Consider the following 27,000-nt stretch of genomic DNA (forward strand, 5'->3'; position numbering starts at 1 on the left):
AAACTATGTTTTTTTTTCCCCATGGAGGCCATAATAGTCAGAGTTTTCCTTTAAAAAACATGTGTTTACTTCACACAAAGAAAGTGAATACGTGTGTGTTTGCAGTTCTTATTTCCATAGTCAGCATAAAAATATGTAAACTTTTTGTATTAGTTCTAATCAGTTATACATAACAGTATGAAAGCTCTTTGATTCATTGTACAAAAATGGAGCATTTAAACTTTTCATTTTGATTTTCACTCAAAGTTTACTTACTACTCTTATTCCTTTAAAAGAAATGTTATTTTATTAGGGATAAACCTCAGCCCTAAGCTACAGGTACTGCAGTGTTAAAATGAAGGTGCATTTTCCATGTTGGAATAACCCTATCATGATTTATTAGACATCAGGCTCCCAGAAGTTAGAAATCCTTTAAGTAGTAAGGTTGTTTGTCTGAGGTAGGTGATAAATAGAGAGCCTTCCTTGGCACGTGGAAATTAAAATAGAAGGAAGAATTATGATTGGAGCTACTCTTTTTCCACTTCTAAACACCCTAGTCAGCTAAAATGTATTCTTCCCTTGACATATTCAGCAAATACTGAAAATGAGAAACCCCTGGTAGGACTTGACCATTTGAATGTGTGCTGCAGGACATCATATAGCTACAGCCAAGACTGGAAACATCTGGCTTAAAACCATACTTGTGGGAAAAATAAATGTCTCCAAATTTAGAGCTCTTCAGATTGTTTTTTTCACTTGGGACTTACACCAATGGCAATTAAAGATGGATTTCTACTAAGAGATGAGGGGAGATGTGAATTCAAAAACATCTTGAAATGGAAAAACGGCCTACCTGAACTTAAGTAAAATGATGTTTAAATTTTAAGGTACACTTGAATAGGAAAGGGAAGATTTAAATTTGAGTTCTAGTTGCATCATATAATCTTTTAATTTTTTTTTAGAACAACCAGCAAAATAAAATTCCAGTTTATTGTTGAGCAACATTGTTTCACACATACATAAAACAGGCCAAAAATAAATAAATAAATAAACAGCAACTTCACCGACAAAAAAAAAAAAAATTCAGGAGGAAAAAAAAAAGAAATCTTTGGACTTTTTAACCATCTCATACAAACCAACCACTTATAGAACAGCTTAACTACATATACACAAAAAATTACTGGAATGCTCAGAAAAAGATTTTTTGTTGTTTTGCTTTTTTTTTTTTTACAAGGTTTTTTTTTCTCTCTCCTTTGAGATTATAATGAACATGGTGACACCACAAATAAAGTGTCTGAAGTAGGACAGAGAATGCTCCCTCCAAAGGCTGTTTTGGTCATCTGAGATCATTAAAAACAGCTGACCCCTAACAATATGTACAAAAATATAAAATGTAAATAAAAAATACAAACAAATTTTCCTTTTTCTAAAGAACCTTTAAGAAAAGAAGCAGGGCCTTGGAAGTTTTGGTTCTTTTTTCCTTCCCCTGTTGCAAATTCACATTGTGGTTTTGGTAGGGTGGTGAAGAGCCCGAGTCATCTACGGGTGGCACTGCCCAAGGTGGGCAGGCTGGCTGGTCCCTACTCAAACGTGACCATGTTTAGATTCTGAGACAGGAAGTGGCAAGCGAGTAGATCAGGGCAGCCTTTCATTTTTAGTTTAACTTTCCGTTTTTGCTGTCCAGTCGTTCTCATCCGTCTTCTGCTTCTTGGTATCTACATCATCCTCCTCGCCATCTTCAGCTGCCTGTTTGCCTGTGGCTGCCTCAGTCTCCTCATCTGCAACTCCATCCTCTTCCTCACCTTCACCTTCCTTCTCCTCTTTCTCACCACCCTCTTCTTCTTCTTCATCCACCTCATTGTCAGCCTCCTGCTCCCCATTTTCCTCATTAACATTCCCATTAGCAGGGGCGCCTTTTCCATTCTCTGGCTCCTCCACAACTTCCTCCTTCTCTTTTGCATCCTGGTTGGTGATCTGGGAGCTAGTGTCCAAGGCCGCATCTGATGTGTGAGGCACGTGGAGATCCAACGACGCAGTGAGTTAAAAAGGAAACTAGAGTTCTGGGACTCTGGAGGTAAAGCTACAGGAGTAATCGATGGCAGAGGAGGGGCCCGGAGGAGGGGGTTGCAGAGAGCTGGGAGCTGGACCCAGGAACAATGCAAAGATGGCTTTTCAGGGCAACCAGTGGGTTCATATCATCTTTTGAACTTGATAATATCCCTTAATTTCTTTAAACACCTGTGATCTAATCTGGTAAATGGAAATAATAACTACTTTGCCCAGTTCTCTTGATTTTTAGTGCACATATAGTGAGATTATAAAACAATTTTTAAAAATGGAAACCTAAGAAATTTTCAATCAAAATATTCTATAGGTTCATGATATTAAAATTCAAATTATGAGTTCCATACTTTCCATAAACTATCAATGATAAAATGTGCACTTCAGTTTAAAGCAAAATGTAGAGACACCTGTGGTGCAGGTAATTATCTTCTCCTAAGTACTGACCAAATTATATTCTACCAACACACACCGGCAAGATGGCCTTTATATATCATTTAGGGGAGAGCTTATTCATTATGCTTTTTGTTTCTAGCATCTATTTTCGTTGACTTTTCTTCCATAAATTACTTGAAACAATAATAGAGTTCTAACGATAAGCTTTCAGGAAGAGTTTGAAAGAGATGACAATGAGTGGCTTTGTAGGTACTAAATCTACTTGTCAAACTTGGAAGAGTCCAGAGAGCATCAGAGAGAGGTGAGGAAAGAAGCAATTTGATGACAGAAGAAGTTCAAACAAAAAGCAGAATAGAGACTAGGGAAAAGGTGTGGGCTAACTGTTTTGTTTGCATAATCTGGTAGAGAAGCTCTTGAAAGAAACTAAGAAAGAAGAAAGGTAAAAGGAAAGAATTTAGTTCAGAAAAAAATGTGTAAAGATTAATTGGAGCAGCAGTGTTTTTCATGTATCCAAGGAAAAAAATGACTGAGAGATCATCTTGGATGCCAAAAAGCAATCTTTAAATAGACTCTGACATTCTGAGGGTAGGAAAAACAAAAGCCCAACATGTAATATTTTCCTGCTGTCTACTTTAGATTCACAGGTCACAGAATGCTTCTATGACCCAGATATTATACAGGGATTTTCCCACACACACCAACCAAGTAATTTTGCCACTGACACCACCAACTGTCTTCTAATTCAATTTAATTCTGACACTATCTACCTGGAGATAGTGCCTGGTCATTCAGGTTGAGAGCTCTGTTCCCCAAAACTGTCCTCTCACTTCCAACGTCAACTTCTAGCCCCAGGTTGTGACCTGTGCGTCTGACTGACCATCTATAAATCAGGGTTTCTACAACCTCTGACTAGTTTGCTAGGGCAGGTCACAGAATTCAGGGAAACACCTTACTTATATGTACCCATTTATTATAAGGGATACTAGAAAGGATTCAAACAAATAATCACTGAAAAGATTCAGAGGGCAAGGCATGTGGGAAGAGGCATAGAGCTTCTAGGTATGCCACCTCTGTGGGTGTGCCACCCTCCAGGAACATAATCTCTCCAAAGCCTTTAGGTTTTTATGGATGCTTCATTACATTGTCATGATTGAATATATCATTGGCTGATGGTGATCGACTCAACTTTCAGTTCCTCTCCACTTCCCAGAGTTTAGGGTGGTGGAGCTCAAAGTCACAGGTCTTTAATCATGCTTTGGTCTTTGCAGGGTAGAGAAAAGCAGCCCATGCTGAAGTCGCCTTGACACCTCTTAGAATTTGAATCTAAAATGTCCCCCAAAGGCTCATGTGTTAAAGGTTTGGTCACAAATGGGGGTGCTACTGGGTAGTGGTGTAAACTTTAGAAGGCGAGGCGTAGTTGGAGGAAGTGGGTCACTGAGCGTGTGCCTTTGAAGGGTGCATTTTGGCCCTGAGTGCTTCCTCTCCCCTAACCTGGCACCACCGAATTTGTCAGCCAGTGCATTTGAGGAGAGACTGGTAATTGGAAAAAGTCAAAGATAATGGGAAAATTACATGTTAATGTAATAGGATTGCTAGAGGGTTTCCTATAGGATAAGAGTGACAGGCTAGGATAAATATTAGGACTAACACAGAGATGCGATAATGCCTTTTTCTGTTCTCTATTGATCTACACTTATGCCTGACATTAAAAGTTGTTTAAAATTTACCTTATTCAATTAGCCTCTTCAGAAAAACCACAGAGTCATAATAGCTAGAATATTTTAAAGAATTCATCCATCCATCTTCTCCTTGAATACCTTCAATAACATCCCAGCCACCTGGGTGTCTGGCTTTTGTTCAACACCTCCAGGGATGAGATGTCTACTGTTTCCTGAAGCCACATATACCCTGGTGAACTTTGTATGTGAGAAACGACTTCCTTTGGTTGAGCTGCCAACTGACCTTCTATATAGATTCTTCCTATTACCAGTTCTGCCTCTGTTGGACCTTGCCCATTCTACTGAGTTCTGAATTCCTTACTTTCTCATGCTAATGTACTGAGCAAAATTTTATACAGAATTATATACTATGATACTCTAAATTCATCTCCCCTTTTATCCTCACAGTGATAACAGGCCTTCACCAGTCTCCTAGTCTTGATAGTATCATGGGTCCAGGGTTCTATGACAAACACACATTCATCAAATTTCTATGAGGAAGGACATCAGTGAGCCTATGATGTACCAGAAATTTGACACAGATTATGGCATTCGATATTACTGACACCTTCATGTAGATAGTTTAATCCTTCTACACTTAGACACTGACTATAGTATTATTTTCCCAGGTGCTGATTTTTTTTATGTCTACTCCTGCATTCCCTTTTATTTTCTTTCAGTGTTTATATTTTTATTTTTTTAATATTTTCTTTTATAAAAGTTTTCCAATGCTTTCATGAATGAGGCAAGATTTAAGAAAAATAAATGGTATTTGAAATTGACATTTTATGGATGGAGTGCTGATGATCAAAGAGGCTGAGTAACTTGACCAAGAGATGATCAGACTCTGGAAAATGGATTCTCAGTAACTGAACTCTTGAAAATCTGATTTATAAACTTTAAGTCTCATTTACTACTTTTAATGGAAGATCTTTGTGGAAGAATAACTGATGGCCATCTTTGCACAAAGAGCTCAAAGACCAAGTCACAAATCAAATCACATATCAGAAGATACACTTAGTTAGAGCCACTGAAAAAAAGTGTCTATGATACTAAAATGACATGCACATAAATATAAAAATGCTTGACTATTAATCTTCTTTACCTAGGGATGTTTCGAGCAAAGGGTTTTTTTTAAAAATGATCATTAAAAGTGTAGTGTCAGCTCCCTCAGATATCTTTTGAAGCTAAACTATCCCAGTTTTATTTTACAACATTTTATTCTCAATGTTATTGATTAGTTACCTACATTTTCAAGCAATGAATCACCTAATATTACAATTTCATTTAATTGATTATATGTTATTTTTTTAATTCAGAGAGAAATGTTTGTTAATATCTAAAATATTACAAAGGTATCCCATTTATTTAGATAAATATTTTTGGTTTCCATTTCCTGCATGTCATTGTATGACTAAGTTCAGGGCTCTGCCTTCCCTGACACAGGGAGTCAGGCCACACCCCAGGAGAGCAATGGAATGTTTCCCTCAAAGAAAATGGGTATTCTCTATATGATGGAAAAAGTTCTAGAACCAGGAGAAATGGAATGTGGAGTCCAGGTTGAAGCACTGTTCAAAGAGACTAGGTCCAGAGGAATTAAGCAGTCCACAATAACAAGGACAGAGGCCTGGGGATGAGAAAGAATTGCTCAGTGGTGTCTTTAACAGTAGAGGGTTGGGGGACTTCCTGATTCCTCTCACCATTTAAGGAAGTTAGAAGTTGCCATTCCATCTGAACAACAAGCAAAAAGCTGAACTGTTAATGCAACAGCTCACCTAAGTTCCCTTAGAGATGTGAGGTCACTGGTCAAACCACTGCCCCAACTTTAGAATGATAAACAGGCAAATGCAGAGAACATGAATCACTGGAGCAGAAGCCTCTGTGGGAAACGGTGATGGGATGGGATCCTGAAATGTAATTGACAAATTACTGGAAGCTCAGTGTGGGCAAGTCTGAGAGTTAAAAACTGTATGTGAAGGCAGACATAGCCCCCTCCCACAAGATCTTTCAAGCTTAGCTCTAGGAACCCTACCGGTCCTCACAGTGACTGTCACAGACCAGGCCTTCAGGAGAAACTATCTTAAGAACCTAAACTGCTGGTGTTTCATCAGAAACTAACCTCCGTAGGGGACAGGAGACACCCAATTCTATGCCCTCTTGCCATCCTGACCCACATCAAGGTGAGAGGGGTGTTTTGAATGGGACTAAGCAGCATTGATACAGTTCACAGCCAGGGCACATGTTCACCATAAGACTGAGGCCTAAACATAGAACTGCAGGGTACTTTCCCCTGCCCTATACCTTACCACCTCCTTACTAATATGCTAAGGGCTCTAATGGGAAAAATACAAGAATAGATGGATAATATTAGCAGAAAGATGGAAATTCTAAGAAGTAATAAAAAGAAATGCTAGTGACTGAAAACACTAAGAGAAATGAAGATTGCCTTTGATAGGCTCTTTAGTAAACTGACTGAGCTTGAGAATATGACAATAAAAACTCCAAAACTGATCAAAAAAAAAAAAAAAACAGAATACACAAGAATTGTGGGATTTATTCTGAAGCAGAATCCTAGGCATATTATATTCAAACTTTGGAAAATCACAGATAAAATAAAATTTTAGAAGAGTAGAAAGGTCAGAGTTGATGAACTCTAGGAGCACCAATTTCCCTCATAAAACTCAAATTTTGTATCTTTTGTATGTAATGCTGTTGTGGAATGTTCAAGATTTCAAGGACATTTCCTGGAAAGGCACTTCTTAATGTATTTAGAAGACACGGATAAGGCAAAGTTTTTTTCTTGGAAAAAGGAAGGGGATCATAAAAAAATTGCATAAGCAACTAAACAGTATTTTCCTCAGAAACAGAACCACAGAGACAAGGGGGGGGGCTGTTTCTCCTGATGGGATCTATAAATATTGTTTTGAATTTCCACTTTTGACAGTCCCCATTGAATTTTTCAAATTATGGTCACAATAAGGCATGTTCCCAAATGGGTATGTTATCAGCCATGTAAAATCAGAGACATAATTTCAGAAAGAGAGATAAATATGGCAATTGTTTATCCTTACATTGATAAAACAATGCAACTAATAGAATATATACTCCTCTTTTATTTCATAATTGTGTAAATGAATAATGAATGAGCATAAAGGGTACTTATAATCATTCTAAATTTATTATAAAATTGTTACATTCTTTGAGAGTTAGAAAACCTAAGTCATCTTATATATTTGAGAATGAGGTTTGGGGGGACTTCAAAAATCAGTTTAAAAAATCACATTGCTAAATATAACTCACTGACAGAGATTTGAATTTTTAAAATGTCTTAAGTTGTTAGACTGAGAAACACACTTATATTAGCTTAGAGTTACCCTGAGCTAATATAAATTAAAATTTTAAGTCAGTTTAGTTCAGTTACATTTCAAAAACTAATCAGTGCTTTCAATGCTTCTACCTTTCTTAGTCTTGATATATATATATATATATTGATATATATATATATATGAAAATTTTAGAGTTAAAAGTAGGAAATGAATACACATTTTTCAGGCCATGAATCCAATGTACAAATAATGTCAATTTAATGTTCTATAATTTTGCTTGGTTTCTATCTCGAACCTCCATTCTACCTGATGGCAGCAGTTTAATTTTTGTAAATTTAGAGTAAAAAAAATAACTCAGTGTTTTCTCAGTTTACACCTTTAATGAGTAAACATTTATTTTTCTTCCAGCCCCAGTTGTGCACAAGTTTGAAAAACATTTACACATATATACGAGCTGACTCCTCTGACCATCCTTGTACCTGAAGGATCTCCAGTTATTGGAATCCAGAGAACATCCCATTTTTTAATCCAGTCTCCATTCACACAGCACAGGCCAATTTACTGCTGTGCAGGTTTTCTCCTAACAAATGCACCACTACTTCCAGGCTTCCATCTTTCTCAGTTATTGTTCTTTGGAGAATGAAAAATTTTAGATGCATGTGCATACCCCTCTGGATCACAGGTGAAACACCTGGGCTCTCTCCATACTTCTCTGACTAGTCACAAGAAGTTTAAGCCCTACCATGTAAGTTAGAGCTCTTCATAGGACTCCCTGAGATGTCTGGGTCATTGACACTGACCTTATTCCACCCAGAAGGCTTCATGAATATGCTCATGGCAGATTGTGTTAGGGTGGGGAGGCCGAGAGTTATGGTTAAGAATCATCAGCACTCAGGGCACCCTGTACTGTTCTCCAGAAACCACAATGTGCTTTGTATACTTGTGAGATTCTGGTGACATGGGTCCAGATGAATGTGAATTTTTTTTTTTTTTTATGCCTAGGAAAATCTCAGCCCTCCTTAGATGTTCACTAGCTTCTGAGTTTTCTGGTTCAGAACTTGCTCCATGGTCCCTCCCCTGTGAAATCTTTATCTTTGTAGGGGAAGAGGCAGAAACTGCCATCATGCACTTCTCTCACACAGATTTTCATGGAAAAATTCTTGGCCATAAATATTCCAAGACCATGGATTTTGATACCAAAATGAAAGGCATTGAGACTCAAAAATGTTGTTCTCTGTTATACTTTTGTCTCTGCCATGAATTTCAAAAATAATTAGATGATTTAAAGACTTAATAATTAAAAATACTCTGGAATTTAAGACTGTAATCTATATAATTTTCCATATTCTAATTTTTAAACATTTTAATCCATTCAATTTAGTTATGAGATAAATTCTTAGCCTAATAACTGGCAATTGCATAGATAATTTCCTCTGAATCGTCAATAATTTCAACTTGAATATGACATTACACTTACTTGATTGGAGAAATTATATTCTTGTTTAAAAAAAATTAAGTCTGTTTTCTAACTCCTTTTTAGCATAAGATCTTTGCAGTAGTTAGAAGAAATCTATTTTTCTATGCTAATGAAGTTTTAACTATAGAAATCAGTTTTATAACACAGCTTGAAAAATTCATTCATATATCCAATATTTAAACAATGTTCTTAACAATTTTCAGGTTCTTACATAATTAAACTTGCACTCTCAGTTAGTAGTATGTAATTTGTAGTATATTTGTATCACCTATGGTTTCACTTCTTAAAAGGATTAGCTTATTAAATTTCAGCCAAACTAACCTATAGGGAAGGACTGATCCTACTTACCTGAATTAATAATATTACAAATTAAAATTTTTGTCTCATAGTGTAAAAATGACTTCCCTGGTTATTTTCTAAGATGTTGATCTTAGGTTATTTCTCAATAATTCAGTAATAATTCCATATTTGCATTCCTCAAAGTACTCTTCAAATGACTATTCTCCTCCTTGCAAAAGACAAAAATATGCACTGCTTATATATGGTATAATAAAATTAAATGGCTATGGATATAGATATTTTCCAGGTGAAAGTTACTGCTGATGGGAGTGCTAGATGCTCTGATTACTTCAGTAAATAATTCAGTGACATCTAAGAAAGTTGTTTACTCCAAGACCTAGCAAATCTGTAGATACTTAAGTATGTACAAAGAAAACCCTTATAAAGATGACTTTCAACATGATATATTTTGAATGACTTTCAATAGAGAAAGAAAGAAAGAAAACACCAATAAGGTACAGCAGCTAAAAATGAGCATGATCTGTGTCAATATTATTAGATATCAAGAAAGTACAATGTTGAGAGGAAAAAGCAAGCTGCAGTTTTATATTAACAAAAACAATTTGATGCAAATTACATGCATTTAAAAAGCTTCAATAATCAAACAGCATGGTTTGATTAGCATTAAGACAGACATATAACCAATGGAAAAGAACAGAGACCCAGAAATAAGCCCTTGCACATATGGTCAAATGATTTTTGATGAAGGTGCCAATACCATTGAGTGGTGAAAGGACAATCTATGCAGCAAATGGTGTTGGAAAAACTTGATACCCATATGCAACAGAATGAGGTTGGACCCTGACCTAAAGCCATATAAAAATTAACTTGAAATGGATCAAACACCTAAAACTATAAAACTCAGAAAATATGGAGCAAAAGCTTCATGACATTGGATTTGGTAATGATTTCTTGGATATGACATCAGAGGTACAGGCAATAAAAAGGAAAAAATAGACAAACTGGAATTCATGACAATTAAAATTTTGTGCATCAAAACACACTATATTAACAGAGCAAAATTCAACCTACAGAATGGGATAAAAGATTTGTAAGTGATATACTGGATAAGGATTAATATCTGGAATATATAGAAAATTCCTAAAACTCGACAAGAAAAACAACCTAATTTAAAAATGGACAAAAGACTTAAATAGAGATTTATCCAAACAAGATACACAAATGGCCATGAAGCACATGAAAAGATGTTCAATATCACTAATCATTAGGGAAGTGAAAATCACAACTACAATGAGATACCATCCAATATCCATTAGAATGCCTAATATTAAAAAAAAAAAGAAAAGAAAAGAAAATGTGTGTTGGTGGATACATGGAGATTGGAATCCTTATGTCAAGGTTAAATGATAGACTGCACCATGCAAAACTATACAGCTCTGTGGAAGACTATATAACAACTCCTCAAAAGATTAAATTCAAAATAGAATTATCATATCATCCAGGAACTCCATCTCTGAACATACACCCAAAGAATATTAAACTGAGTCTTTAAGCAATATTTATACACCTGTGTTCACAGCAGCATTATTAACAATAGCTAAAACATAATAAAACAATAGCTAAAACCCAGATGTCCATAGACAATACATAGATAAGCAAAATGCAGTGTATACATATAATTTGGAATATTATTCAGTCTTAAAAAGGAAGGAAATGCTGACAGATGCTACATCATATAAGTACCTTGAGGTCATTATACTTATTAAACTAAGCCAGCCACACATACATACACACAAAAAAAATACTGCATGATTCCACTTTTATGGGATACTTGGAGCAGTTAAAATCAAAGGCAAAAAGTAGGATAGTTGTTGTCAGGATCTAGAGAGAGGAAGAAATTGTGTGTTATTGCTTAATAAGTTAAAAGCTTCAATTGTATAAGATGAAAGGAGATCCGGAAGTGGATGGTAATGATGTCTGAAAATTATGAGTGTAATCAATACCACTAAACTGTACATTTAAAAATGTTAAGATGGCAAATTTTATATTATGTGCATCTTAGCACAATAAAAAATTAGAAAAATATGCATAAATAAAAGCAACATATTATTCCTGTGTGTATGTGCAAATGTTAAAAGTAAATACACATCAAAGTATTCATCTAAAATGTAAAATATACTAGGTCAAGAATTTTTATATTTTACCAAAACCAATATTTTACCAAATCACAATGATACAGGAAATCTATAGCACAATATCTTTCATGAACATAGTTGGGGGAAAAATCTTTTACAAAATACTAGCAAAACCAAATCAACAGCACATTAAAAGGATCATTCACCATAATCAAATGGAATTCATCCCACAGATGCAAGGATGGTTCAACATACATAAACCAATAAATGTGATATATCACATTAACAGAATGAAGGGGAAAATGTGCTCATTTCAATAGGTACAAGAAAAGCATTTCACAAAATCATATTCCTTCATGATAAAACTCCCAACAAATTAGGTATAGAAAGAACTTACCTCGACACAACAAAGTCCACAGATGACAAAACTACAGTGAAAATAACACAGAATGGGGAAAAGTTGGTAAGTTTTCCTGTAAGATCTAGAACAATATGTGGATGCCCACTTTTGCCATTTCTACCCAACATAGTATTGGAAGTCATAGCCAGGACAATTAGGCAAGAGAAATAAATAAATAAAATAAATCTAAATTGGAAAAGGAAAAGTTGTCCTTGTTTGCAGACAACATTATCCATTATATAGAAAACCCTAGATACTGCACTGAAATACTGATAGAACTGATCAACAATTTTGGTACATTTGCAGAATACAAAATCAACATGCAAAAATCAGGAGCATTCCTACACATTAATAGCAAACTATCTGAAAATATTTTCAAAAGCACAAAAAATTACTTATCAAAAAACAAAGTTTAGCAAAAATAACAAAGAGGAACTACACTACCTGATTTCAAAATATAGTACAAAGCTATGGGAACTAAAACAGCATGGTACTAGCAAAGAAATAGACACACTGCTAGTGGAACAGAATAAAGAGCACAAAAATCAATTCACAAACTTACAATCAACTGACTTTTGACAAAAAGTGCCAAGAAGCATAATGGTAAAAGAATTGTCTCTTCAGTAAATGGCACTGAATAAACTGGATATCCACATGCAGAGGAATGAAGCTAGACCCCTATTTTTCACCACATGCAAAAGTCAAATGAATGCTTAAATGCAAGACCCAAAATGAAATGGTTACTAGAAGAAAATATGAGGTAAATGCTCCATCACATTGGTCTGGGCAAGAATTTTTAAGACCCAAAAGTGCAAACAACAAAAGCAAAAATAAATAAACAAGTTGAGATTACATCAAATTAAAAAGCTTCTATACACAAAGAAAACTATCAACAGAAAAGGAAATGAACCATAGAATGGGAGGAAATATTTTCAAACTAAACATCTAACAAAGAGTTAATGTTCAGAATATGCAAGAATCTTGAACAACGCAATAGCAACAACAACAGAAGTTCCATTTAAAAATTAGTAAAAGACCTGAATAGACATTTCTCCAAAGAAAACACGCAAATGACTAACAGATACATGAACAAATTCTCACCATCACTAATCACCAGGGAAGTGCAAATCAAATCCACAATGAAATATCACCTTACCCAATTTGGAATGGCTATTTTCAAAAGGACAAGAAATAACAAATTCTGAAATGGGTATGAAGAGAAGGGAACTCACATAAACAGTTGTTAGAAACGCATTATATTACTATAGCCATTTTGGAAAACAGTATGGAGGTTCCCTCAAAATATTAAACATAACAATAAATGGGCTAAGGAACTTAACAGAAACTTCACAGAAGAAGAAATGCAATTGATCAACAAATATATGAAAAAGTGTTCAACATCTCTAGCAATTAGAGAAATGCAAATCAAAACTACTCTAATATTTCATCTCACTGCTGTCAAAATGGCAATCATCAAGAATACAGGCAACAATAAATGTTGGTAAGGATGTGGTGAAAAAGGTACACTCATACTTTGCTGGTGGGACTGCAAATTGGTGCAACCACTATGGAAAGCAAAGAGATTCCTCAGAAAATTGGGAATGGAACCACCTTTTGACCCAGCTATCCCATTCTTTGGTTTATACCCAAAGGACTTAAAATCAGCATACTATAATGACACAACCACATCAATGTTTAGAGCAGCTCAATTCACAATAGCTAGACTATGGAACCAACCTAGATGTCCCTCAATAGATGAATGGATAAAGAAAATATAGTATATATACTCAATGGAATATTACTCAGAATTAAAGATGAGTAAAATTATGGCATTTGCCAGTAAATGGTTGGAGTTGGAGAATATCATGCTAAGCGAAATAAGCCAATCCCACAAAACCAAAGGCCAAATGTTTTCTCTAATATGTGGATGCTAATTCACAATAAGGCAGAGGGCACTAGAGAAGAATAGCGTTAGATTAGGTAGAGGGAAGTGTGATGGAAGTGGAGGGGAGGGGATGTGGGGATAGAAAAAATAGTAGAATGAAACAGACATTATTACTGTATGTGTATATGCGACTGCATAACCAATATGATTCTGCAACATGTACACTCAGAAAAATGAGAAATTATATCCCATATATGTATATCAAAGTGCATAAATGCATTCAACTGTCATGTATAACTAATTAAAACAAACAAAAAATTTTAAAAATATATTAAACATAGAATTACCATATGGTCCAGAAATCCCACTACTGGTTATATATCCAAAAGAAATAACATCGGTATATAGAAGAGACACCTGCAATCCCTTGTCTATTGCAGCAATACTCACAATTGCCAAAATACAGAATCAAGTTCATTGTCCTTCAACAAATAAATGGACATAGAAAATGTGGCATAGACATACACTAGGATACCCATCAGCCATAAAAAAATAAGAATGAACTTCATCATCTCTGACAATAGGGATGAACCCTAAGGGCATGATGATAAAGTAAGCCAGTTGCAGAAAGACAAACACCACATGATCTTCCTTAAATGCAGAATCTAAAGAAGCAGATCTCATGAAGACTGGTAGAACCATGGATACCAGAGGCTGTGGAGAGATGAGGGTTGGGAGGAGAGGGCAGGGAGAGATTCATCAATAGATAAACTTATAGCTAAATAGAAGGAATAAGCTCTGGTGTTCTATTGTACAGTAGGGTGATGTGATTATCAAGATTATACTGAATATCTTAAAAATCACTAAAAGACATCTTGGATGCACTTACACTGAGAAATGATAAATGCATGATACATTAAATACCCTAATTAGATTATTATGCAATGTATACATGTACTGAAATATTTTAAATACGTACAATTTTTATGTGTCAATTTAAAAATAGTTTTAAAAAATATTGATGTATTTCAAGCACCTATAACTCTTCCTGACATGTAGTGGGATTTTACTGTTATGAAAAATGCATTCGTGATAGTGATTGCCTGAGAAGAGGGTCTAGGAGGGAAGTGAAACCAGAAGAGAGTAAGAAGAGCAACAAACTTACCTACAATGTGATATTCCTCTTATTGAAGGGGTGAGAGAGAGAAAGAGAGGATGCAAATAGGAAAAAAGTTATGTTTCAATTGTCAATTGATACATGAACATCTTTCATGACTATTCCTACACTTTGCTGTATTGTTTAGCTTTAAAGAAATTCCAGTCTCACAAAATGTAACCCATATTTTTAAAAGACATGAAAGTTGGAAATTAATGAGGAATCTTATTTTGAGAAAGGAACTCACTGGGTTGCTGATTCTGGCCTCAATCTTGTGATCCTCTTGCCTCAGCCTCTTCAGTAGCTTGGACTATAGGTATGCACCATCATGCCTGGATAGGAATTTTAGAAGAAATTCAGGCCAAGAATGTTGGCACACCCTTGTACTCCCAATGATTTCAGGAGGCTGAGGCAGGATGAGAGAAGTTTGAGGTCAGCCTCAGCAACTTAGTGAGACACTGTTTCAAAACAAAAAATTAAAAGGGCTGGGGATGTAGCTCAGTGTTAAACCACTCCTGGGCTCAATTCTAGTACTGTTAAAAACAACAAAACAAATTCAGTGGTAACATCTGCATCCTTAATTCTAAATCTTGTCCTCTAAAATTATGTTCTAGTTATTTCTTGTGCATTTACTTTGTTTTCTCCTTGCCATTGTAAGCAATCAGTGTAGAACCAAACTTTAATTTCTGCCATATTTCTCCTAAAATCCTCATTCTGAAGTCAGAATATTTGGCTTCCAACTTTAGTTACACATTTTAACTAGCTATGTGATAGTCATCAAGTTGCTTTGTAATATGAAACTTTGCTCCCCATTAGAAAATTAGAGATATTGTAAAAGACGAGCCTTAAAATATCTCCAGTATTTAAGATTTCATTTCCTTACCATTTTAAAATACGTTGATTTTCCCACTAAACTCCTATTGCATTTTTTTACCTTTATTATAGTATCAAACCCAGACTCTTCCCCACAATGACCTTACAGTACATGAGAGGACACAATAAACATGCTGTTTTAAGGCAAGCAACCTGTAGAATGCCAATAAGGATTTTTAAAGAACTAAATCTAATGTCAGTTTTGCGTATTCAAAAATGTTTCACTAATTTAAGCCACGCGATTATGAGAGAAGAAGCAGGCTCTTCCTTGGGCCGTTTGCCTGCAGCAATTCCACGGTGGGATATGTGTTTTTTGTCTTTAACATGCCAGCATGCTGGTATGAATGAGCACATTGCCTATCTCTTCACCCGTACCTTTGAGCAATCACAGATCAAATGGCATGTAATCATGAATCTTTCTCCCTCTCTCCTACATGATCCTTTTGAAGCCTATTACAAGGTAGAGTTGTTTCTGTGTGATTTTCAAGTTCTATTTCGACAGCACTGCTTGAAAATCCAGTTACTATGGTGATATGTACCACTGAAAATAGTCTCCTTCACAACAACTAAAGTTATACCCTGTTCAGTAAAAGTGGTATCTATGGCTTAATGGTTCAGCAAAAGGCCGACAGATCTATGGTCTTATTTCCAACTGAGAGGTTTTTAATAAGCAGTTTGAGCCTCTGGAATTTGAGAAGATGGCACAGGGACTGTTCTAAATTTAGCAGGGTCAATCTTAAAGGACATTTCCTGAACAGATCAAATGCTGTATATATTAGAATATGCTGAATCAACATGCCACTATTGGACTCTTTTCTGAGGCAATGAAATTGGAAACAAAACTGTTTCAAAAGACAAAGAGACTGGCACACTGGAAATACACACCCCTCCCCCAGTGCCATTCTCCTTCTGAAGCCCCCTGCTGGGTCCAGCACTAGCTCAGCCAGAACCCCACCCAGCCAGGCTCCACCAGCACCCAAGAGTTGTGGCTAGAGCTCTCAAGTCTCTCAAAAGGGTGGTGATGAAGGGCAAGTTTCCCGTCACCACTGAGAAGCGATCCTCTTAGCATTCTGAGTGGCTTCTCTGAACACATTCTCCCTAATAAATACCACTCTGCTCAAGGATTAGATTCAATAACAGCATATGTCAAGGGCTATATGGGATTGTGGTTGAATTGCCACATTAATACCCTCTGTGTCCTATTTATATGACAAACTATATCCTGAGTTCTGGATAACTGACTGCCAATAAAATTTTTGGAGAACAGATTGCTATATTAGATGACTTTGTAGACTGCTAAAATAGGAACACCTCATGCAACAGGAACTGCCTCCTTCATACTTGTACATATTGGGCAATTAGCATAGGCCTTGCTAGCATAATGACAGGAACATGGTACTTAATAGTATTAGGGGTGACTATGTGGCTAAGACATGAATAAACCTTATCCAAAAGTCTTTTGACATAGGGAAATGTTTTTAAGTACATTCCAGATGTTTATCACGGTTCACCCTTAGCTGTTTTTAAGGAGAGAATTTTCTAAAGCCAAGATAAAACTACCAGTCAAACCTCTCATGAAGGTACCAACAAATAAAGAAAGCAAGAAAGTTTTGTGTTAATAAAGTGAACTAATAAACACTACGTTTATAATCTCGGACTACAAATTCATAGGGTCACAGTCTGTAAATAAGAACATCTGATGACATAAGCATTAACAGCTTAAATTAATACCTGCTCTGAGCTAACCACACAGCTTGAGGCAAAATGTAGGCTTCTAGCAATCCTCCAGTGTGCACTACTGGTGATAAGGCCTGAATCAGCAGATATTTTTATCATTACATGGAACCTCTACCTTGGAGACTATGGCTTTAATTGTGATCTCTATTTATAATTACTAATCAAAACACTATGGGCCAAATAATTATCTTCTAATAATATGGTGCTATTTTTTTCACTCCGATAAAAGATTTAGTCCTTCGCTCCGTGTGTGTGTATGTGTGTGTGTGTGTGTGTGTTTGGAGGTTGGCTACACAGCTCTAGTCAGCCATGAGCACTTGTTTTGTTTGAAGTCCTTCCTCAGATGCTAAGTTTAAAAAAAATAAAAATATTGAGAAAATAAACTAAGTGGCCATTATCCCAGCTCATCTAGAGGTAATGACAGTTTCTTTGAACCTAACTTAAATTACTTTATAAGCATCAAATTCACATATTGTATAGTTTCCCATTCTATTGTTTTTTGAGGGGTTTTCAAAAAATCATTATTAGAGTTTTATGGTTACACACAGTAGTTGGGTTCATCCCAACAAACTCATACATGCATGGAAATTGATTTCAGTTCCATTCTGTCATTTTGCAAAATATACTAAAATAGGTTTCTAAAGCATCTGATTCACTTGACTCACTTGTTTCTGCTCACTCTCTCCAAGAAGCGCACAGTTCTCATTTTCCTTCATGTTCTCCCAGCTATCTGTGGCTGTGGTCACTTTCCCTCCAGTTCATAAGCATAAGTGCTGTTTAAGGCACAGTTCTAGAGCACTGTGGTCACAGCAGCCACCCCCCCCACCCCCACGGTTCTGGCTGTACTGTTATAGACATGACTCCCAAATCTGCCTCTTCAACCCAACTTCTAAGCTCTGACCCACAGCTGGAACTCTTTATTAAAATAATATACCTAAGCAATATTTGTTATTTTCTCTCCCACTCTGAATAATCTCCCCTTGTCATCTCTTTACATTATTAATAATCTCTTTTAGGTGCTACAGCCCCAAATCTCAGGATCATTTTTCATTCCTTCACCACCTGTCTCCCACATCAAATTAGTTCCATCCTGCAGGTTATATCTTCATGGCCCTATTTCTTTCTTCCTGGTCTTTGCTAGCATGTTGTCTTAATTCAAATTCACCTTGCCTTCCACGTATTCCAGGACTATAGCTGTTAAACTGACCGCCCAATTCCTTATTCCAATTAATCAAGCCAGCACTTCCTACAGTAACTCATGCACATAATATATAAAACAATAAAAAGTTGAATTTTTAAGTCCTTCTCTCGCGTGTGCGCGCTTTCTCTCTCTTTCTCTCTCTCTCTCTCTCTCTCTCTCTCTCTCTCTCTCTCTCTGTGTATACATTTCTTTAATCCATTTGTCAGTTTAAAATTTTCATGTCATTTGATCTAATAGCTGAAACTCTCATACACAATGCACAATGGTACGCTGAGGGCAACTTCTTATCAAATTAGGCTTACACCTACCATATGTCCCAACCATTCCATTCCTGGGTATTTATCCCAAAGAAATAATTTAAGTCATCTAAATAGTCACCCTAACCAGTTTTAAGCCCAGTACTTTTTTATGTATAACAATGAAGCATGAGCTCACTTCTGTGGTGTTTCATATTTTTTTAAATCAAGCATTTTAAAGTGCTTGGAAGAAGCAGAACTCAGAAAATGGTATGCCTGATGGAAACAGACCACATCCTCTCTAATTTCACTAAAGAAACAAGCAGGACTGGAATGTTAACTTCATTATTTCCCCCCAAAGTAATTGAACTTGCCTGCAGTTCTATTGGCAGACATGGTATGTGTTAAGTTTACTCATCATCTCATTGATATGGCCTGTTCCATTTACAGTAGACAGAACTAATGAGTACCAGGAAGAGGTGACAGTTGGGAAGCAGCAAACAGGCCTGTTTAGTCATTAACTGTATAGTCAGTGTCAAGCACCTATCTCTGAATACCTCAGAGCACTTTACAAATGTCATCTATTAAACCTGCTCCACAACCATGGAAGGCAAGAAGAGTAACTACCTCACTATCTTCGTTTCAGGATAAGGAAAAAATATTTTTGACAGAAAACAAGAAAAGTGCTTATTTACTGAACAAGCTGAATAGCAATGAACAGCACAGGTCCTAGTGCTAAGACTGTGGTGTCCAAGTCTAGATGTCAAACACCAGTTCAACAAGACAAGTCCAGTTAGCCAATTACGTGGGAGAAGGGGAAAGGAGCCCAACTTTTCATTTGTTCAGTTATCACCTGTAACATATCTTTTTTTGTATCCCCAATAGGTAGCACATGGTAGTTGTTCCATATTTTTTTCTTTTTGCATTTTTAACAGTTTTATTGTATCATACTTACAAAACATAAAATGCAAAAAATTCATGAAATTTTTAAAATTCAGTTTATTAAAATATAAAGAACAATTTTTAGGAAACTTATCCAGTGATATAACTATCATTACATTCTAGATTTAGAGCATTTCTTTTTTTTTAGAGAGAGAGAGAGAGAGAGAGAGAGAGAATTTCAATATTTATTTTTCAGTTTTCGGCAGACACATCATCTTTGTTTGTATGTGGTGCTGAGGATCCAACCTGGCCGCACGCATGCCAGGCGAGCGCGCTACTGCTTGAGCCACATCCCCAGCCTGATTTAGAGCATTTCTAACATTCCCTAAATACCATCAAGTTCATCTGTGGTCAATTTCCATTCCCTTCCCCAGTTCTAGGCAAACACTGATCTGCCTTCTGTCTTTATAAGTTTTACATAAATTGAACTTTACAATAAATATTTTTTGCATCTGATTTTTTATCCTTAGTATGTTTCTTAGATTCATCCATTTTTTTAAAACAAATAAGTAGTTTTTACATGGATGAGCAGTATTTGATCCTGTAAATATGCATTTTGTTTTTGTTTATCCCTTCACCAGTTGATCACCTGTTACATGGTTTTCACTTATTATCTGTTATGAATGAAGTTTCTAAAAACATTTACATTCTGAGTTTCATGGACATACATTTTTATTTCTCTTGGACAGATACCTGGGAAAGAAATCACCAGGTAGATTAATACAAAAAATCAATTCCAGGTAGATTAAATTCAACTTTATATGAATCTATACTTATTTCTCATGAGTAGATACTTAGGAGGACTATCCAGGCCACATAGTAGATGTATTTGAACTATTTAAGAAACTGCAAAATGTTTGCCACAATGACTTTATCATTTTGTATCCTTATACTAGCATTATAGTTCCAGTTACTCACCCACTTCAAATTTGGTATAATCAATATTTTTCATTATAAACATATCAGGAAGTGTTGTGGCATATTATTGTGGTTTAGGTACATGCCCTGTTGTGGAATAAATTGAGTTTCCCAACACTCTTATGCTGAAGCACTAACCCCTAATGTGACTGTTTTAAAGATAGGGCCTTTAGAATGAGGTTATAAGGTGGGACCTTGAGCAATAGCCTTGGTGATCCTATATGAAGAGTCACCAGAGATCGATCGATCTCTCTCTCTCTCTCTCTCTCTCTCCCAACTCTTCCACCCACATTCAGAGGAGAGATGGTGATCATAAGAAGAACAAAGCAGCCATCTGCAAGCAAGAAAGAGCACCTCAGCAGGAAGCAAACCCTGGTAAGAACTTGATCTTGGCCTTCCCAGCCTCCAGAACTGTAAGAAAACAAAATTCTACTGTTTAAGCCACCCAGTCTCTGGTACTTTGTTATGGCAGCAGAAGAAGGAAAATATATTTCCCTGGTGACTGATGATGGTAAGTATATTTTCATGTCCACTCATGGAAAATATTTGAAAAATTACATATCTGAAGGCCTTATATCTGGAATATACCAGAACTCTCAAACCTCAATAAGAAGACAAAAATTCTAAAAAAAGCTGGAAAAAATATTTGAACAGACTCAGACAAAGAGGATATGCAGAAGACAAGTAACCAGAAAAAAAAATCTGGGTTCAGTCAGATAATCCAGGATAACATCCTTACCACAAGATCTTTGAATCTTGAACAACAATCCTGAATGTTCAAAAAATAAAATTGAATATAAGTTGTCTAAATATTCCAATAAAAAAAACAGATTGAATGAAAATGTCAGGGATGGGGACATTATTATCTCTACCATAGGTGGCATCTCACAAGTTTTGCTATGTTGTGTTTTCATTTTTATTTTATTCTTTCTCATTTCCTTTTTGAGTTCTTTTTTTTGACAAATGCATTATTCAGACGTGTGTACTTATGTTACCAATATTTAGAAATTATGTAATACCTGTATGCTATTGATTTTAATTAATTTCCTGCCATCATAGTGCATTCTTTATATAATTTGAATTCATTTAATTATTTAGAGATTTGTTTCATAGGCCACAATTTTGTCTATTTGGGTAAACATTATAAATATATTTGAAAAGAATATATTTTCCTGTTGTTGTGTGTGGTGTCCTGTAAATATCAGTGGTTTCCAATTGTTTGATAGTGTTGTCCAAATCTTTGATATTCTCAACTGATTTTCTGTCTATTTCTTGATAAATTATTGAGGGTTGAAATCTCCAACTATGAATATAAACTTATCTATTTTTCCTTGCAGTTCTATCAGTTTTTGAAACATGTATTTTGGAGCTGTTATTAGGTACATAGTACATAGGACTGTCATATTCTCATAGTGAATTGATCCTTCTATAATCTTCAAGAAATTCTCCTTATCCTTGTAATATCTTTGCTTTGAAATCTCCTTTGATTGTCATAAAACCACTCCAACTTCAGATTAGTGTTAAAATGGTTCTATTTTTCTATTCTTTTACTTTATTCATGTCTGTATGGTAAAGTGTATTTCTTACAAGCAGCATGAAGTTGAGACCTTTATTTCCATCAATCTGGCATTATCTGCCTTTAATTGGCACATTTATACTATGTAAGTTCAGTATTATTATTGATATTGCTGCATTTAAATATGTCATTTTATACTTGTTTCCTACTGGGTCCATTTTTTTTCATTTTTTTTCCTCTTTATTTGCCTTTCTTTTGGATGGAGTAGTTTTTATAATCCCATTTATCACTCTTGTAGGATTATTAGCTAGATCTTGTATTACGTTAATGGTTGCACTAAGATTTATAATATACATTTTTAACTTACCAAAGTTAAAAGTCAGGTAATACTGTATTTTTTCACATTTGGAATTAGAACCATAAAATATTATGTTTCTTCCCCCATATGTTCTTTGTGCTATTATTGTCATACATTTAATTTTTATATATGTTATCAGTTTTATAGTGCATGTTACTCTTTTGGCTTTAAACAGTAGATTATGTATGAAGGAGATCTTTTGTGTAGATCCACATTTCTGATTGATTTCATCTTTCTTGTGCCTAAAGCATTGTCATTAATATATCTTGAAACACAGTACTGCTGTCAATGAATTCTTTCAGGTTTTATAAAGGTCCTTTTTTTTTACTGTGATAAGAGTACTTAATATGAGATTTTTCCATAACAAAATTTTAAGTGTATAATAGATTGTTAACTATAGCACAATATTGTACCAAGATCTCTAAAATTCATGGATCTTGTATAACTAAAACCTTATACCTATTGAACAGCAACTACCTGCATCTCTCCTCATCACCTGACTACCACCATTTTACTTGTTTACTTGATGTTTCTATGAGCTTGACTATTTTCCATGTGTCATATAGTTGCCCTCACATGGACTGTTTCCTTCTATGCTAAACTTATTCCACTAGGCATCATGTCCTCCATGTTCAACCATGTTATAACACATAATAGGATTCTTTCCTGTTTAAGGGTGAATAATATTCTATTGTATGTATATGCCACATTGTCTATCCATTTATCCACTGATGGATATTTAGATCATTTCTAAATCTTGGATATTGTAAATGATGCTATAGTGAACATAGGAGTGCATGTATCTATTCAGGCTACTGATTTTTTATTACTATCACGTTATATTTTTATTTGTTCTTTTTAGATATACATGGCAGTAGAGTGTAGTTTGACATACATATATAGAGTATAACTTATTGTAATTAGGATCGCATTCTTGAGATTTTTCTGTTGGGTATACACCCACAAGTGGAATTGCTAGATAATTTGATAATTCTATTTTAATTTTTTAAAATTTCATACTATTTTTCCAAAGTATTATAGGCATTGTGAATTATCTGTCTTAGGGTGTCCATGATTTCAGGGAGCATTTCTTTCCTATTTTCCATTTTTGTGTCCCTAACATATTTTTGTCTCATAGTAGTAAATAATCTTTCTTGTAATAAAGACCATAAGAGGAAAGAATCAGTTACCTAATGTCATTACATTCAGTTGGGGCAAAATCTAATATTCCTATAATGCTAGCAATGTAATTCCTCTTAAGGAGGGAACTTTCTTTGTTAGCTTTTAGTGTAGATATTGAGACTCACACGGCATGAGTTATCAGGAGGAAAAGCAATAAGGGACAGAGTTAAAGTACTTTCTGTGATGAACTGTCAGGGAATTGTGGGGTTTTAGTGGAGAAGGACAAAGAGAAAAGGGGAGAAATGAAAGAGAATAATTAAGAAGTAATAGTGTTTGAATGACACTTAAAATCAGGAATGACTAACACTATAAAGTCCTTTGCACTGATGAGAAGTAAATCTGCTGTCTCCCTAAACTTCACTAAAGCCTGATACTTACATTTCTCCTAAAAGTGTTTTTGAAAGTGTTTTTCTTTCCAATACATTAAATGACGGACTAGGTCCTATATTTGACCTACAACATCAAAGCAGTCATGAAGACATACATCCAGAAGACATACAAGAAAACAAGAATTCAGGGAAGGCAGACAAGGAAAGCTAGACTGATCATGAGAAATAAGTTCTTCCTCCCCTACCCCCAGGAATTTTTAGTAGTTTGGAGAAAGACATGGAAATTTCCTCAGGGCCTGGATTAGAGATTCAATGTAACTTTTTACCACCAATGGGATTAGAGACCCAGTTAAAATGTGAAATAAGGCAGCACCTCCTCATTTTTACCAAACAGAAGTGTTTACTTGCACTACCAGCATTAAAAATACCCATCATCATCAATTTCTCCACATTTCTACTTCCAAGCAGTCCTAGTGCACACAATTTCCCTTTCTCCTTATTTTCAGATGCTGCCTCTGCTCACTAACCTCTCATCACAGACATTTATACCTAACAGATGGTGGTTTGTTCCCTTCCTTCTTTGCATTCACACTCCCTACACTATGTACTGCACAAACATTGAGTGCAATAAACATCTCAGCTGCTCAAAAATTATGCTGAAATTTATGGCAGAGTCAGTTCAATTTAGGAAAGACAATGCAGATGCATCAGTGCAACAGAAGAGACATTAAAATAAAAATAGCAATTAACAGGGCTGAAGTTAGTAACATCACTTCATGTTTTGTCTTCTGCATTTCCCCCATCTTCATATAAGTAGAAAATCCAAGGATGTTGGAACCATAATAGGGTTGTCAGGCTGGCTGTCATGAAAGACTGAGCCTTGTTTCACCCCAATGACTCTAAATGGAAACACATGTTAAGAAAGAAAGCTAAGTACTTTAATAGAGTACATGGGAACATGTAGGATTGTATTAGGGAAAGCTTCATAGAAATAGTACCATGAAAATTGCATCATAAGGGAAGAGTAACAGTTCACCAGACAAATAAGAAGGGGCAGAACATTCTAGGCAGAGAAAACACTGCATTCAAAGTCTCAGACGCATGAGAAAACTGTGTTTTGTGTACAGTGAGAAGCTCAAAAGTTTTATAACATGGAAAGAAGTTATAAGGGCAAGTGGTTGAAGGATTTATCCTAATTAAATGACAGCTGAATTTAAAAGTCTGTTCAGTCAATGATGTGATAAAATTATTAGAACCAACAAAAATGAACACTATAGGCCTAACATTTTGTGTATGGAATTTCTCCAAACTCTGAGTTCATGGCCCAGTGCACATAACTGATCCAGCATCCAGGAAAGTTCAGACATCACAAGCTCCCTCTCCTAGGCTGCCCTCTGTATCAACACCTTGCCTGGTTTGGTGACTTGGGCTTTCTGGTCTCCCTTCAGAACTGCTCTCCAAGCATATGCCTTCTCATTCTATTGACCATCATTTCTGAAAAGAGCTTCATGCCTTCTCTCACCACCCAACCCCAGCTCGCATGCACACACACACACACACACACACACACACACGGGCATCTTTTGCAAAGCAGTTACCTGCCTACTGTGTCTCCACTTGTCCCAGTTTTCTCATCACAGTCTGAAATCCTGAAATCTCACAACAGGCAATTAGCAATGAAAAGTCAAGGGATGTTTTCAAGCAAAGGAAAAGAGTGTTAGAATTTTTGAGTTTTAACATTGAATATTTTTTATTCACTAAATATAAAAGCAATACAGTAGTATTAAAAAGTCGAAGTTCAAAGAAAGGTAAAGAAACTTTAATAGATTTTCTGAAGTAATAGGCCCTTGTGTGGCAAGTTTTAGAAATTAATTCATGATATTAAAATACACCCAAATAATACAAATAGTAAACTTTTTGGATTTGTTCAGAATTAAATAGTTCTGTAATATCCATGTTATTTCCCCTCTGCCATGAATTTCATTACTCAAAATAGCATGTGAAGCTGAGGGAAAGAGACAGGGAAGAGTGTGGAGTAAGATAACAAACTTGAGTACTCATTTCTGGGCTGCAATGCAAAATAATATTAAAAATCTAAATCTCCATAGCATGAATTTAGAGAGATTTGCCTGGTATCAAGAAGTCATTTATTATTAGTTTTTCTGCACTCATAGATAAATGAAGCCAAGAAAATTTCCATTTTCCCAGCTGCAAATTTTCTGAGTATGGTATAATATTAAGCTATTGAGTTGAAGTGTTGTCCGCTTTAACTGCTGGTTTTGAATATAACATGAGTAATCAGCATGAAATAGTATTCTTAGACCCCTCATTGTAATCAGCATGTTATTGTTACAATATTATGGTACCCAAATAAAGCAGAGTTTCCTCATTCTTAATTTTTGAATGTTATAAGAATAAATTATAATAATTTTCAAATGCATGAAGGACAGCTTTGTAAGATTGCATCTTTCTCCTAAAAATGATAAGAAATTCACTAATGAGTCCATTAGACAGAGTCCATTAAAGGTGACAGGACAAAGATCTCTTAGAGACCTCATCAAGCAGAGACAATATGCAGGATTAATTCAGTGTCCATTCAAGTTCCCTGTGTTCAAATGGGAAATGAGGTTTGAGTGACAACTTTATTTAGTGAGTCAAAGACTGCTGAAATTTTTATGAAATGGTGCAACTTACATGCAAAACCAGACAGATTTTTAGTAGGAGAGTTTGATGTGATACAGAGAAAAATGTGAATAATTCTCATTAGATATCAGTTAATAAAGAACATGAAATATAAATTAGCTGCAAGCTTGATCTGCATAAAGTTGATTTTGTGTTTCCAATATGGTCTTATCTCTGTATGTTTATTAATATG

At 35.4% G+C, this 27,000-nt stretch overlaps 1 protein-coding gene across 1 annotated transcript in view; it reads right to left on the reverse strand.

The window, feature by feature from the left end:
• Positions 1-1,638: 1,638 nt before the first annotated feature.
• Positions 1,639-27,000, reverse strand: part of LOC107148694 (prothymosin alpha-like) — a 91,835-nt gene continuing 66,473 nt past the window's right edge. The window contains exon 3 of the mRNA XM_015493432.1: positions 1,639-1,979. Within this exon, the coding sequence (XP_015348918.1) occupies positions 1,639-1,979 (341 nt within the window). The remainder of the gene's footprint in view (positions 1,980-27,000) is intronic.

This window comes from Marmota marmota, unplaced genomic scaffold (genome assembly GCF_001458135.2).
Source record: "Marmota marmota marmota unplaced genomic scaffold, marMar, whole genome shotgun sequence".
Lineage (NCBI taxonomy): Eukaryota > Metazoa > Chordata > Mammalia > Rodentia > Sciuridae > Marmota > Marmota marmota.